The following is a 15,114-nucleotide window of genomic DNA, read 5'->3' on the forward strand; positions in this document are numbered from 1 at the left end:
TCACATCTAAGCAACAGCTCTGGGAGGGTATTCTGTCCTCATGCAAAACAATTGAAGCAGAAACCATCCAAAACCTGACAAATCCAATGGACGAGAGAGTTCAGAAGCTCCTTTCGAACAAGGGGTCCTATGTGAAAATGTAACATCACCTAGAATAAAGTTTTGAGTTGAAAACTGTTTGATTTCAGTTTCTAACAACCTGCTAATGCTTATAATTTCAAAAATGACCATTTTTTTGGTCTTTATTAAAATGAAAAGGTTGATCGAAAAGTTTGGGGGATCTAAGAGTGTGGCAACCCAGTAGTCATGATTACTTCGAATTCTGACAATATGAGGGTCATGCTGCAGGTAGTGCAGCAAGAAGGCACTTATGTGCCTTGCGCATCTCGGAGCCCCAAAATTATTTTCCGGGCTAGATGCAGCTAAAAATTATTTTTAATTTTAAATCTGGTGAAGCTTTAGTATAGATGGCCTAATAGGATCAGTGCTGCACACTGCTACAAAGCCCAAATTATTTTCCAGTCAAGATACAGATAAACATGATTAGTAATTTGAAAGCTTAAAACGGTTGGTAGGGTGATTTTAACCAATCATCAAGCTTTTACTCTCCCCAGGATGACACAGGGGTAGAAAAGTCGTTTCGGATCCATGATTTGTTCATCTTTATGAACGTGAGTCTGTCTACATTATCAGTGGAGAGCCGCGTGCGCTTATCTGTCAGCACACCACCAGCAGCGCTGAACACACGTTCAGACAGAACGCTGGCTGCGGGGCATGACAAGATCTCCAAGGCGTAAGTGGCTAGCTCCGGCCATTTATCCAGATTGGAAGCCCAAAAAGAGCAAGGGTCCAGTGACACAGTCGTGGCTTCAATGTTTACTTGGAGATACTCCTGTACCATCGTCTCTAGGCGTTGACTATGTGTCAGACTTCTTGTCTCCTGTGGCCTTGTAAAGGATGGGCTAAAAAAGTGGTGAAAAGATTCCGCAAAATTGATGTTACCAGCAGATACTGTGGTTCTGTTACGGTTTGAGTGCTGAACACTTGACGGTCCCACGGTTGGCAAGTTGGAACTGTGAGATTCACTACGTGCACCACTGGTATTTTGTGGAAAAGCACATGTAAGATTCTGCAACAGTCTCTGCTGATACTCCTGCATGCGTGCATCCCTTTCTATGGCAGGAATAATTTCTGCAAATTTACTTTTGTACCGGGGATCTAACAGTGTGGCAACCCAGTAGTCAGGATTATTTCTAATTCTCACAATTCGAGGGTCATGTTGTAGGTAGTGCAGCAAGAAGGCACTCATGTGTGTTGCGCATCCAGGAGCACCAAGTCCCTGTTGTGTTGGTGGCGAGGTAACAATCATGCTTCCTTCCTCTGTCCTCTCCCCCCAACCTCGCACAACAGAAATGTGATCAAGGTCTCCCTCATCTGATGAGTCTTCCATCAGTTCGTCCTCCACTTCTTCCTGGGCTCCTGCACCTTCCTCACTAGTTTGGCTGCTACCATGCGCCCTGGTAAAACCATCTCCCCCACCCTCACATGCCTGCCGCCTTGGTGCTGCCGACCGTCTGGACCTTGCAGATGTTAGCCCTTCCGCATACAACTCCTCCTCCTCTACTTCCTCCACCTCCTCTTGTGCCACCACCTGACTCCGAATTCTGTTTAACATGTGCTCCAGCATGTAAATCACCGGAATAGTCATGCTGATAATGGCATCGTCAGCACTAAACATCTTCGTCGCCATTTCAAAACTGTGCAGAAGGGTGCATAGGTCCCTGATCTGAGACCACTCCTCCAGCGTGATTTGCCCCACCTCTGAATCTCGTTGGCCCAGGCTATACGTCAGAACGTATTGCACCAGGGCTTGTCGGTGCTGCCACAGTCGCTGCAACATGTGCAGAGTTGAATTCCACCGGGTAGGCACATCGCATTTTAGCCGGTGAAGTGGCAGGCCCAACGACTTCTGTAGAGATGTAAGTCGCTGAGCTGCGGGATGCGAACGGCGGAAGTGAGCACACAGCGACCGTGCCCTCTGCAGAAGGCCATCTAGTCTGGGATAGTGGGCTAAAAATTGCTGGACAACCAGGTTCAACACGTGAGCCATACAAGGCACGTGTGTGACATTGCCCCGGCGAAGGGCCGCACCCAGGTTTGCAGCATTGTCGCACACGGCCTTCCCTGGTTTCAGGTCCAGTGGAGACAACCATTCATGAAATTGGTTCTCCAGAGCTGACCACAACTCCTCAGCTGTGTGACTCACATTTCCCAGACATTTCAATGTAAAAACCGCCTGATGACGTTGAGCCCTACTGCCAGCATAGTAAGGAGGTGTGCAGGATCCCTTCTGCGCAGTTAGAAAGCTTGTGGCATGACCAGACAGGCTTTGGGTGCAGGTGGAAGACCGAGAGGAGGTTGAGGAGGCAGAAGCAGTGGAGGAACTTTGACATAAAGAGGATTGACGCACAACTCGTGGGGACGGCAAGACTTGGACAGCAGCCCCTTGTCCTGCTGTCACCATAGTTACCCAGTGCCCAGTCAGCGACATGTAACGCCCCTGTCCATGCCTACTCGTCCAAGTGTCTGTGGTGAAATGCACCCTGTCACACACAGAGTTTCTCAAAGAAGCGGTGATGTTGTGTGCGACATGCTGGTGGAGCGCAGGCACACCTTTCTTTGAGAAGTAGTGCCGACTGGGCATCTGGTACTGGGGCACTGCGACGGACATAAGGTCTCGAAAATCCTCTGTGTCCACCAGGCGGAAAGGCAGCATTTCTGTAGCCAAGAGCTTGCAGATGGTGAAATTCAACCTCTTAGCTTTCTCATGGCTAGGAGGAAATGGTCTTTTACTTGTCCACATCTGAGGGACCGAGGGCTGGCTATTGTGCTTAGACGGGGTTGATAAGGGTGTCCCCGGCAAACTGCCGGTCTGTGAGGAAGATGCAGGCGGACATGTTAGGTTGCCTTGATCCAAAGGTGGTGCTATCGATGTCGGACAGCGCTCAACACCAGCTGGTGTTACCACCTCCAAAGAAAATGATGACCTGCCAATCACGCTGGCTGTTGCGGGTAAAGAGGTGGCAGGTCTGCGCCCCAAAACAGGTGTGACTGCTGTCCCCCCAGTCACAGAGGATGAAGAGGCCGCGGATGCACAAGATATGGCAGACGGTGATTGGCCCGGCCGGCTAGGCCGCATTGTAGCACACTGAGCTTCCCACTGCAACTTATGCTTCATGTCCATGTGCCGGTTCATGCATGAAGTACTCAAACTATGTATTTTTTGGCCTCTACTTAGCTTTTGCTGACAAATGTTACAGATAACACGAGTTGGGTCATCTTTATCGATCTGAAAAAATGCCCAGGCTATGCAAGGCTTAGCACCCATGCGACCTGAAGAGCCACCACGACTTGTGGTGAGAGGCAGAGTTGTGTTTGAGGATGCAGTTGTTGACGTGCTTCCAGTACTACGTCTCTGTCCAGGAAGGCGCAACCTGACCTCGTCGTCACTAGCATCTTCCTCCACCTCCTCTGCTGACCTCATCTCTTGGCTGACTGTGGGTTGACAGTAAGTGGGATCTCCGACCTCATCATCATCACCCTGTGCGTTATCACACCCGTCGTCCTCAGAGCCAACCTGTTCCTGCCCTGACAAAAAACTAAAGTTGTCGCTCCAATCAGGTATTTGAGTCTTATCATCGTCTTCCTCATTGTCTCCACCAACAGGAGTTACAGTTTGGGAATGAGGGTCTACATTATGGTCAGAACCTTCTGCGTCTGGTCCTGGATCCGACTCATAAAGATTCTGGGCATCAGTGCAGATCATTTCCTCGTCCGGATTCACAGAAGCGCTGGAGTCGACCTCTGATTCCCAGGCTATAGTATGAGTAAACAGCTCTGCAGACTCAACCATCTGTTCTACCTCACACTCAGACGGGCAGCTGGAGATTTGGGAGCTGTGAGGAAGCAAGTGCGATTTGGGTGACACCTTTGAGGACTGGAGTATTTGTGATGTTGAAGTTGATGTGGAGGAGAGCCCACTTAAAGGAGCACTTGATATCCGTTGAAGCACCTGCTGTTTTTGTGCCTCATCTGGAATTTGTAGCGATTGGCGTGGCCGTAAGAAAGGGATCTTATCACATTGTCCGCTAAAAGAAGTAGACATTTTAGTTTGGCTGGAAGATGGTCTTTCTTCTGCACCTACCCCACGGACACAACCTTTTTTCCCCTTCCCAACACGCCTATTCCCCTTTCCACCAGCAGCAGGCCTTTTTCCACTCATTTTGGTGGTTAACTAATTCACAACTCTGGAGTTGTTTGCACAAAAAAACAATGGATGGTAACCGAGCAGAGCTGAGTGGCCAAACTGTGGTATTAGGCCAAAACTATTGGCTGGGTTAGATGCAGAAAAAAATTATTGTTAATTTGCAACCTGATGGAGGTCAGTATAGATGGACTAATAGACCAAGTCCCACACACCGCTAGAAGCCCAAATATTTTTTCAGAGCTAGATGCAGAAATTTTTTTTATTCAATTTGCAACCTGATGGAGGTCAGTATAGATGGACTAATAGACCAAGTCCCACACACTGCTAGAAGCCCAAATATTTTTTCAGAGCTAGATGCAGAAAAAAATTATTTTTAATTTGCAACCTGATGGAGGTCAGTATAGATGGACTAATAGACCAAGTCCCACACACTGCTAGAAGCCCAAATATTTTTTCAGAGCTAGATGCAGAAAAAAATTATTTTTAATTTGCAACCTGATGGAGGTCAGTATAGATGGACTAATAGAACAAGTCCCACACGCTGCTAGAAGCCCAAATATTTTTTCAGAGATAAATGAAGAAAAAAATTATTTTTAATTTGCAACCTGATGGAGGTCAGTATAGATGGAGTAATAGACCAAGTCCCACACACTGCTAGAAGCCCAAATATTTTTTCAGAGCTAGATGCAGAAAAAAATTATTTTTAATTTGCAACCTGATGGAGGTCAGTATAGATGGACTAATAGACCAAGTCCCACACACTGCTAGAAGCCCAAATATTTTTTCAGAGCTAGATGCAGAAAAAAATTATTTTTAATTTGCAACCTGATGGAGGTCAGTATAGATGGACTAATAGACCAAGTCCCACACACTGCTAGAAGCCCAAATATTTTTTCAGAGCTAGATGCAGAAAAAAATTATTTTTAATTTGCAACCTGATGGAGGTCAGTATAGATGGACTAATAGAACAAGTCCCACACGCTGCTAGAAGCCCAAATATTTTTTCAGAGATAAATGAAGAAAAAAATTATTTTTAATTTGCAACCTGATGGAGGTCAGTATAGATGGACTAATAGACCAAGTCCCACACACTGCTAGAAGCCCAAATATTTTTTCAGAGCTAGATGCAGAAAAAAATTATTTTTAATTTGCAACCTGATGGAGGTCAGTATAGATGGACTAATAGACCAAGTCCCACACACTGCTAGAAGCCCAAATATTTTTTCAGAGCTAGATGCAGAAAAAAATTAGTTTTAATTTGCAACCTGATGGAGGTCAGTATAGATGGACTAATAGACCAAGTCCCACACACCGCTAGAAGCCCAAATATTTTTTCAGAGCTAGATGCAGAAAAAAATTATTTTTAATTTGCAACCTGATGTAGGTCAGTATAGATGGACTAATAGACCAAGTCCCACACACTGCTAGAAGCCCAAATATTTTTTCAGAGCTAGATGCAGAAAAAAATTATTTTTAATTTGCAACCTGATGGAGGTCAGTATAGATGGACTAATAGACCAAGTCCCACACACCGCTAGAAGCCCAAATATTTTTTCAGAGCTAGATGCAGAAAAAAATTATTTTTAATTTGCAACCTGATGTAGGTCAGTATAGATGGACTAATAGACCAAGTCCCACACACTGCTAGAAGCCCAAATATTTTTTCAGAGCTAGATGTAGAAAAAAATTATTTTTAATTTGCAACCTGATGGAGGTCAGTATAGATGGACTAATAGACCAAGTCCCACACACCGCTAGAAGCCCAAATATTTTTTCAGAGCTAGATGCAGAAAAAAATTATTTTTAATTTGCAACCTGATGGAGGTCAGTATAGATGGACTAATAGACCAAGTCCCACACACTGCTAGAAGCCCAAATATTTTTTCAGAGCTAGATGCAGAAAAAAATTATTTTTAATTTGCAACCTGATGGAGGTCAGTATAGATGGACTAATAGACCAAGTCCCACACACTGCTAGAAGCCCAAATATTTTTTCACAGCTAGATGCAGAAAAAAATTATTTTTAATTTGCAACCTGATGGAGGTCAGTATAGATGGACTAATAGACCAAGTCCCACACACCGCTAGAAGCCCAAATATTTTTTCAGAGCTAGATGCAGAAAAAAATTATTTTTAATTTGCAACCTGATGGAGGTCAGTATAGATGGACTAATAGACCAAGTCCCACACACCGCTAGAAGCCCAAATATTTTTTCAGAGCTAGATGCAGAAAAAAAATATTTTTAATTTGCAACCTGATGTAGGTCAGTATAGATGGACTAATAGACCAAGTCCCACACACTGCTAGAAGCCCAAATATTTTTTCAGAGGTAGATGCAGAAAAAAATTATTTTTAATTTGCAACCTGATGGAGGTCAGTATAGATGGACTAATAGACCAAGTCCCACACACCGCTAGAAGCCCAAATATTTTTTCAGAGCTAGATGCAGAAAAAAATTATATTCAGTTTGCAACCTGATGGAGGTCAGTATAGATGGACTAATAGAATGATGCTATGCCCAAAAGATTTTACTTCACTAGGTGCAGTAAAAAAATTGGTATTCTATACACAGGTGGTATATCTTGCAACACAGATAGGCTACTCCACTGACTAACACACTCTGCAATAGGCCAAAAAGGATTAGCTTTGCTAGATTCAGCCAAATGCTGTGAAAAAAACTTGCACAGCACTGGCACAGACCTGCCTGGCAAAAACTGATAGGAACTCATGTAACCTAGTCCTGAAAAGGACTGCAATTACAATTAGTCTTTACTCCCACAACCTATCTATTTAAGAGCACAGACCTCCCTGATAAAAGTCGTAGGAAATGCTGTAACCTAGTCCTTAAAAGGACTGCAATCACAACTATTCCCTACTCCCAAGCTATCTGTATATTTGTGCGAAAATTGGCTTGAAATTAACAAGGTATAGCACACACAGCAACAGCGGTGCCGTCTAACACGCAGCTGCAGCAGTGAGAAAATGGTGGCGACGGGGAAAATGGCTTGGTCTTATAGGGCAAGGACATGTGACATCTTCATTGTTCCTGCAGAGATCCATCCCCTGCCCCTCCCCCCGCCCCGCTGTACACTCAAACTGCGTATTAACATTAATTTTCATCATTACTGAGAAAAAATCCAGTTATGATTTTGGTGCACGAACAGTTATCGAACATAACCTCGAACAGCCGAATTTTTCTCAAATTGTTCGTGTTCGCCGACCGGCTCGAACACCGCCCAAAACAGCTCGAATTTGAGATTGGCGAACAGTTCGAGTAGAACAACGCTCATCTCTACTAATAAATAAATATGTTATGAAATATGTCATAAAGTAATCTATAGACCGGCTAACCCACAGTCTCACTTTTTATGGTGCATGTATTATCTCATTCCTGAGCATAGTTCTCCTGGATTGAAAGTGTAAGGCCATGGTCCCACTATCAGAATTTGGTCAGTATTTTTCTCAGGAGTGGGTGATAAATGCAGAAGTGGCGACTTGTTTCTATTATACCTTTTCTCTGATTGTTCCTCACCTGGTTTAAGTTCCCACTCCTGAGAAAAAATACTGACCGAATACTGGCAAAATACTGATAGTGGGGCCGTGGCCTTACTGTTGTTTCAGGAGAACTTGCAGCAGTATGTTTGTGTCTGCCTCCAGCTTCTCCCGCCTCTCATCTCCTTTACTGTCCATAGACATGAACTACGAGAGTTAGGGACCATCCTGGTTGGGTACACCTTGTCGTGGTGGGATGGATTTTACTCTTTTTTTTTTTTAATTAAAAATAGTGTTAACTAAGTACCCTATGTTATTTATATGTACTATTACTATTTACTTACTTACTACAGGATATTTGCTCATTCTTTTTTTATCTTAGGTTCTGTCTGTTAAATGGCCACCGTGTGAATGCACACCTAGGCATTGCACATATATCAACGTATGCTGTAACTCAGTTTTTGGGCTTTGTTTTAGTTTTTTGTACTTTGTACAAACAGGGGCATGGCTCTCCCTTTTTGGGCTGTTCATTTTGTTTCTATAGATTTCCAGGGGCATGTGTCTGAACAGTCGGGACCCAGTCCTGCTCTGCCCGTATTTCTGCTGATACATAGTGAGGTGAATTACAAGAGCTAGGGAATGTCCCAATTGGGTATATCTTGTCGCGGTGGGAAAAACAGTGTTAACTAAGTAACCTATGTTATTTATATGTACTATTACTATTTATTTATTGCAGGGTATTTGCTCATTTTGTTTTTATCTTAGGTTCCATAGACATTAATGAGCAGCGATTGTTATCACATCCCTCTGTGAGCTGAAAATCTGTATTCGCTAAAGACTGATTTTACTAGAGAATTGAGAGTAATGATCAGTAGAGGAGAAAAAAGAAGCAGAATTAAAAAAAATCCCCACAGTTACTTTTGCAGATTGAGTTCTATATTATATTGTCTGTTGGTTTAAAATGTGAACTCAACCGAGCAGAAATATTCACCCTAGGAAGATGAATGGACTAAATATACATTTTTCTCTAAAACGCTTCATAAAACCAGTGCACCGATCACAAAAGCAAGAGATTAGCAAAGTACATATACTTATAAACAATTACTAGCCCAATATACCTGACGATGATGATGATTTCTATTATTATTATTATTTATTATTATTATTTTATAGTATGATTACCTGATATATCTGGGCTGGCAAGGTGCTTACTGGAACATTTTCAGATTCTCCTGTGAGGGAAAGAAAGACATTGACCTATAAAACTCACATTAAGCACAACATGGAGTAGGTCTGTTTTCACTGTAAGCATATGGTACACGATAAAGACATCATTTGATTACCTCTGGGCTTTCCTGCACTGACGCTCACAACATAAACACTACTGCCATTCAGAGCAGTACAGCTGACAAACATTTTCTAGAGATTATACATGAATTGGTCATGGGTAGACTTTTCCGCAATTATTTCATGTTGATCATCATCACTATAATTATTAGTAATAATCACAATATTTAGTAGAATTATTTAGCTCTTACAAGAATCAATTGCACCATTGTTCATACAATGTATAAAGCATTAACTCAAGTTTGATAGTGATTAACCAATGGAGATGTACATGAGATTCACCATGCTCATAAATCCATGGTACTAGAACTGTTATACAGGACCAGGCCATCCAGTTACATAAATTAGAGGCCATTTCAAACTATAAATGGGTAACAAGGGGTTACATTTATGGTACATTTGAGTTTACGCTTCCTCCTTGTTAGTAAAAGTGCAGAGGAGATGAGGTGGAGGAGAAAGGTGACATGGACAACTGGAGGTAAGAAAGTTCTGAAGCAGCAGTAGCATATAGAATAGGTTTTGTAACCCTCGTCTCGCTTCTTCTGAAGAGTCTTCTATGCTGATTTATAACCAAATCAAAGTTTGATTTTTAACAGGTTATAAGTCAGCTTACAAGATCCTTCAGAAGAGGAGATAAGGGTTCCAAACCCTACCATCAGATGAGTTCACCGATGGTAGGGTTTGGAACCCTTATCTCTCCTCTTCTGAAGGAGGAGAATAAAAAAACCTTTAAAGGTTTCTATAGCCTTTATTTGTGCTTCCAAGTCAAAAAAATTGTACTTGAGCAAATTAGGCATACCTTGTCAGAGGGTTATATCACTTTGACCACCCCAGAATCAGTTTGACCCATATGCTTTATTGTTAACTAAATGGAAAGAGACATGGATACTGATCAAATGATCTTCATTGAAAGAAGCAAAAAAAGTTGAAAAGGTGCATAAATCCTTCATGTTTTCAAAATGCTAGGAAATGGGCCACATAGTTTTACTGTTACCCACTGGTACAGTGTCTCCTTTGTATGCCTCCTTTATCATGGAGGAGCCATTTTAAACATTTTTGGCATGCCTGCCAATTGAACAATTCAATGTAGTAGATGTAACAAATGAACTGACTGGTTTTAGAATGTATATCTCTCTCTCTATATATATATTATTTATCTTTATTTTAACATAAAAATTATACACTGTTTGCCATCTATAGCATTTATGTTGCACTATCTGTTGCTGATTATAGAATGAATTAGCTGAGAATTCAATACTTTGTATCTGTCTTTTTCTCAGCTCCTCTCAGTTGATTTATGACCACATTAAAGTTCAGCTCCACTTTCATGTAGTCTTTTGCCAAAAAATACACTTAGAAGAGGTCAGAAAAAGTGATTGGTGCAGGTGCCTGGTGTCCCACCCTACCAATCTCATACTGATGTCCCAGACAACACCTTTAACTCATTTAGCAGGCAGCAATGTACAGTGAACCAAAGAGCCTGTAAAAGCCAAAAGGTGCAAATTTTGAATGAAATCCAGCTGCGAAAATTATTTATAGTAAATATTACCAACGATTTAAGAAAAAAAATTGTCCCTGCAGGAATCCATATAAATTTAATCGAGGGTGTAAATAAAAGTTTGATTTTCATTCAGAAAAAAACCCCAGATGATTTGTCATCAGTATTATCATCAGTATTGCATCCGTTATTATATTGCAGTGAATAAAATTTACAAGACCAAAAACAGTTAACTATGTTGATATTGGCAATGTATCCATAAAAATGTAATACTTTATGGATGATTCGCATGGGATCTGATTTTTTTGCGCATCCATGGACTTGAACAGGAGAGCCTCATCCAATATACGAAAGAGACTACTGCATGCTGCGATCTTTTTCATATGGACATTTTATCCATGTAAAAAATAAATGGTCATTTGAACAACCCTACTGAGTAACATTGGTCCGAGTGCTGTACTTTTTTCCACGGAAAGCACTGGGACCAAAAATTTGATCATGTGAACTTAGCCTTAATGTCCCACCTGACCTGGCGCTTTTACCTCTAAGGCAAACTTTTCTGAGAGTGAAAGGGAACCTGTAATGTTGGATAACACTATTAACCTGCAGATATTGGGTTAGTTTGCAGGTTAATAGTGTTAGAAAGGGGCCCAGCCGCTGTACTGAAAGTGCACCCAGGAGAAAATTAACTTTATTTCCTCCTGGAGCCACCGGCTTTCAGTTATACAGGCATGCTGGCGCGGCTACAGTCACCACTAACAGCACAGAGAGCAGTAAGCACACCTTGGCACTTATTGATAGTCGGCTCTGCACTGATACACTGCTGAGCCAGCAGTCAGTCAAAGTGCTGAGGCACGCTTACAGCGGCTGCTGTCAGTGATGGGAGTCGTTACTGTAGCTGCACCAGCACGCCTGTATGACTGAAAGCCGGTGGCTCCCGAAGGGAATAAAGTTAATTTTCTCCCTGGTGCTGCATTTTCAGTATGGCGACCGGGCACCTTCCTAAAGCTATTAACTTACAGATTAACCACATATAACCTGACAGGTTCCCTTTAAACAGTATTCACTAGAGCAACACCTGATCAGAGCAGCACAGTTCTGTGTCTCGCTTCTCAAGAAAATGAACCTTTATTTGTGATTTTTAAAAATAATCTTCATATAGTTGGAGAAGCTCCAAACTTTTAATAAAGGCAGTAAAGACATATTTCTGTAAAAATAGTCTCATTGAATTACCTCTACCTCCTTAGAGGAATATAGGTCAGCGCTTTTAACGCCTAGATGCCAGAATTCTGGGTATAACGCCCCTTTCTTGTCACCCACCTCCCAAACTTTTTCACACCTCTCTACTTGATTTTCTTTCTCTAAGCCTCCTCTCCCAATAAGTCTCTTCTTGTTTCTTAAGAGGCGGCTGTTGCTTTTCTGTTTTGTTCTTGAAAACCCTTTTGCTGGCAGCATTACAAAGATAAGCTTTGTAACTCCTGTCCCTTAATGGTTTAAATAACGATTAAAAAAAATTGGCAGAAAATATTGGTTAAAACTAAGCCAACCAATTGGAAGTGTAAAGTTAGATAAAAGTGTGTGAAGATGTGCAGATGCATCTCACTAAATTAGAATATCATCAAAAAGTTAATTTATTTCAGTTCTTCAATACAAAAAGTGAAACTCATTATAGAGTCATTACAAACAGAGTGATCTATTTCAAGTGTTTATTTCTGTTAATGTTGATGATTATGGCTTACAGCCAATGAAAACACAAAAAGTCATTATCTCAGTAAATTAGAATACTTTATAACAACAGCTTGAAAAATGTGTAGTATTAGTACGCCCCAGGCCATCACCCCCAGTTCAGTGAGGGCTCCGGCTCTGAGCCCGCACTGAACCAGGCACATGTCAGCTGATTTATACAGCGGACATGTGCCCGCATCAGCGATCCACCAGTGCCTGTTAACCAGTTAAATGCCGCTGTCAATCTCTGACAGCGGCATTTAACATCGACGTGCCGGAAGCGCGACATTAGCCACGCCCATCGGTGACCCTGTCACATGATCGCGGGTCACAGATGCGTGGGCATGACAACCTGGGGTCTGTAGCAGACCCGTGTGGTTGTCATGTAAAGATTGCTATGAGCGCCACCTAGTATGGTCAGCGCTCATAGCACAGGAGCATTTCTACTGCATAGAGGCAATCTGCTCGTCGCCTGTATGTAGCAGAGGCAATTGGACTGCTGCTGCTTCTAGCCTCCTATGGAGACTATAGAAGCATGCAGAAAGTGTAAAAAAATGTTTTTAAAAATATTAAAAAATATAAAAGTTTAAATCACCCCCCTTTCACCCTATTCAAAATAAAATAATAAAAAAAAAAAACCACATACACATATTTGTTATAACCGCTTTCAAAATCGCCCGATCTATCAATATAAAAATAATTAATCCGATCGGTAAACGGCGTGACGAGAAAAAAATTCTAAACGCCAGAATTAAGTTTTTTTGGTCACCTCAACATCAAAACATCGGATCTACCCCAAAATGGTATCAATAAAAACATCAGCTCGGCGCGCAAAAAATAAGCCCTGACCCGGCCCCAGATCCCGAAAAATGGAGATGCTATGGGTGTCGGAAAATGGCGCATTTTTTTATTTATTTTTTTTTCAAACTTTGGATTTTTTTTTCACCACTTAAATAAAAAAGAACCTATACCTATTTGGTATCTCCGAATTCGTAATGACCTGGAGAATAAAAATGGCAGGTCAATTTTAGCATTCAGTGAACGTGATATAAAAAAACAAAACCCAAAAACAGCTGTGGTATTGCACTTTTTTTCCAATTTCACCGCACTTGGATTTTTCTTTCCCATTTTCCAATACACAATATGGTAAAACCAGTAATGACGTTCAAAAGTACAACTTGTCCCGCAAAAAATAAGCCCTCACACGCCATATTGACCAAAAAATAAAAATGCTATGGCTCTGGGAACAAGGGGAGCAAAAAACGAAAATGGAAAATCCCAAGGTCCTTAAGGGGTTAAAATCCGAAATGTTGGCCTACTGAAATGCATGTATGAAATGCACTCAATACTTGGTCAGGGCTCCTTTTGCATCAATTACTGCATCAATGCGGCGTGGCATGGAGGCGATCAGCCTGTGGCACTGCTGAGGTGTTATAGAAGCCCAGGTTGCTTTAATAGCAGCCTTCAGCTTGTCTGCATTGTTGGGTCTGGTGTCTCTCATCTTCCTCTTGACAATACCCCATAGATTCTCTATGGGGTTAAGGTCAGGTGAGTTTGCTGGCCGATCAAGCACAGTGATACTGTTGTTTGTAAACCAGGAATTGGTACTTTTGGTAGTGTGGACAGGTGCCAAGTCCTGCTGGAGAATGAAATTTCCATCTCCAAAAAGCTTGTCGGCAGAAGGAAGCATGAAGTGCTCTAAAATTTCCTGGTAGATGGCTGCGGTGACTTTGGTCTTGATAATGTTATGTTCTGCTACCAGAGCTAAGGAAAGAGAGGAGATCTGTCCCTACGATAGAACTCAGCTGAATCCCTACGATGTAACAGGGAACCTGATCCTGCGATCAGACCTGCTAAAGTCCTAAGCTAGTCTGTACGGAGACCTATAGATGTGGGGAAGGAATCCCTACAAGTACTAAGGACTGGGAGGAAAATGGGACACCTCCTAACAGAAATAGTAGCAGACAGACGAACAAACAAAATATATAGAACATAGAGGTCCGTAGACCAAGCAAACTAACAGAGTTAGATACAGAGCACAGGCTAGCTAGAAAGTAGTTATACAATGAAGTCCAGCAAAGCCAGAAGGGCGGAGCAGGATTAAATAGGCCAACAAGGTCATGTGACCAGCAAAGGAAAAAACCTAAGAGCAAGGTTCTAACAGATAAAACACAGTGGACCTACATCAGCAGATGACATGGCTCCCCAAACCATCACTGATTGTGGAAACTTCACACTAGACCTCAAGCAGCTTGGATTGTGGCCTCTCCACTCTTCCTCCAGACTCTGGGACCTTGATTTCCAAATGAAAATTGGAACTCTGAGAGCTTGTGGAGTGTGTCAATGACTGCCTTCTGGACATCTGTCAAGTCAGCAGTCTTCCCCATGATTGTGGAGCCTACTGAAATAGACTAAGGGACCTTTTTAAACACTTAGGAAGCCTTTGCAGGTGTTTTTTGCTAATTATTTTAATTTACTGAGATAATGACTTTTGTGTTTTCATTGGCTGTAAGCGATAATCATCAACATTAACAGAAATAAACACTTGAAATAGATCACTCTCTTTGTAATGACTATATAATATATGAGTTTCACTTTTTTGTATTGAAGAACTGAAATAAATTAACTTATTGATGATATGATAGGAATAAGAAAAATCAGATGTAACGTTATGTTTCTAGGCCCCAGTGTAAAAAACTCTAACAGAGACCAACAGTCTTATATGCAATTTATAATACCAATGTCTTCTTGGACCCAAAATCTCAATGTTTTCTTCACCGAACC

At 41.8% G+C, this 15,114-nt stretch overlaps 1 protein-coding gene across 6 annotated transcripts in view; it reads right to left on the bottom strand.

The window, feature by feature from the left end:
• Positions 1-15,114, bottom strand: part of ARHGEF33 (Rho guanine nucleotide exchange factor 33) — a 155,800-nt gene that overhangs the window by 83,114 nt on the left and 57,572 nt on the right. For all 6 annotated transcript variants that reach the window (XM_073672572.1, XM_073672567.1, XM_073672570.1 and 3 more), the window contains one exon: positions 8,943-8,992. In XM_073672572.1, coding sequence (XP_073528673.1) covers positions 8,943-8,992 — 50 coding nt within the window. The remainder of the gene's footprint in view (positions 1-8,942; positions 8,993-15,114) is intronic.

This window comes from Phyllobates terribilis, unplaced genomic scaffold, assembly GCF_046119375.1.
Source record: "Phyllobates terribilis strain yellow unplaced genomic scaffold, ASM4611937v1 Scaffold_3__8_contigs__length_932513732, whole genome shotgun sequence".
Classification (NCBI taxonomy): Eukaryota; Metazoa; Chordata; class Amphibia; order Anura; family Dendrobatidae; genus Phyllobates; species Phyllobates terribilis.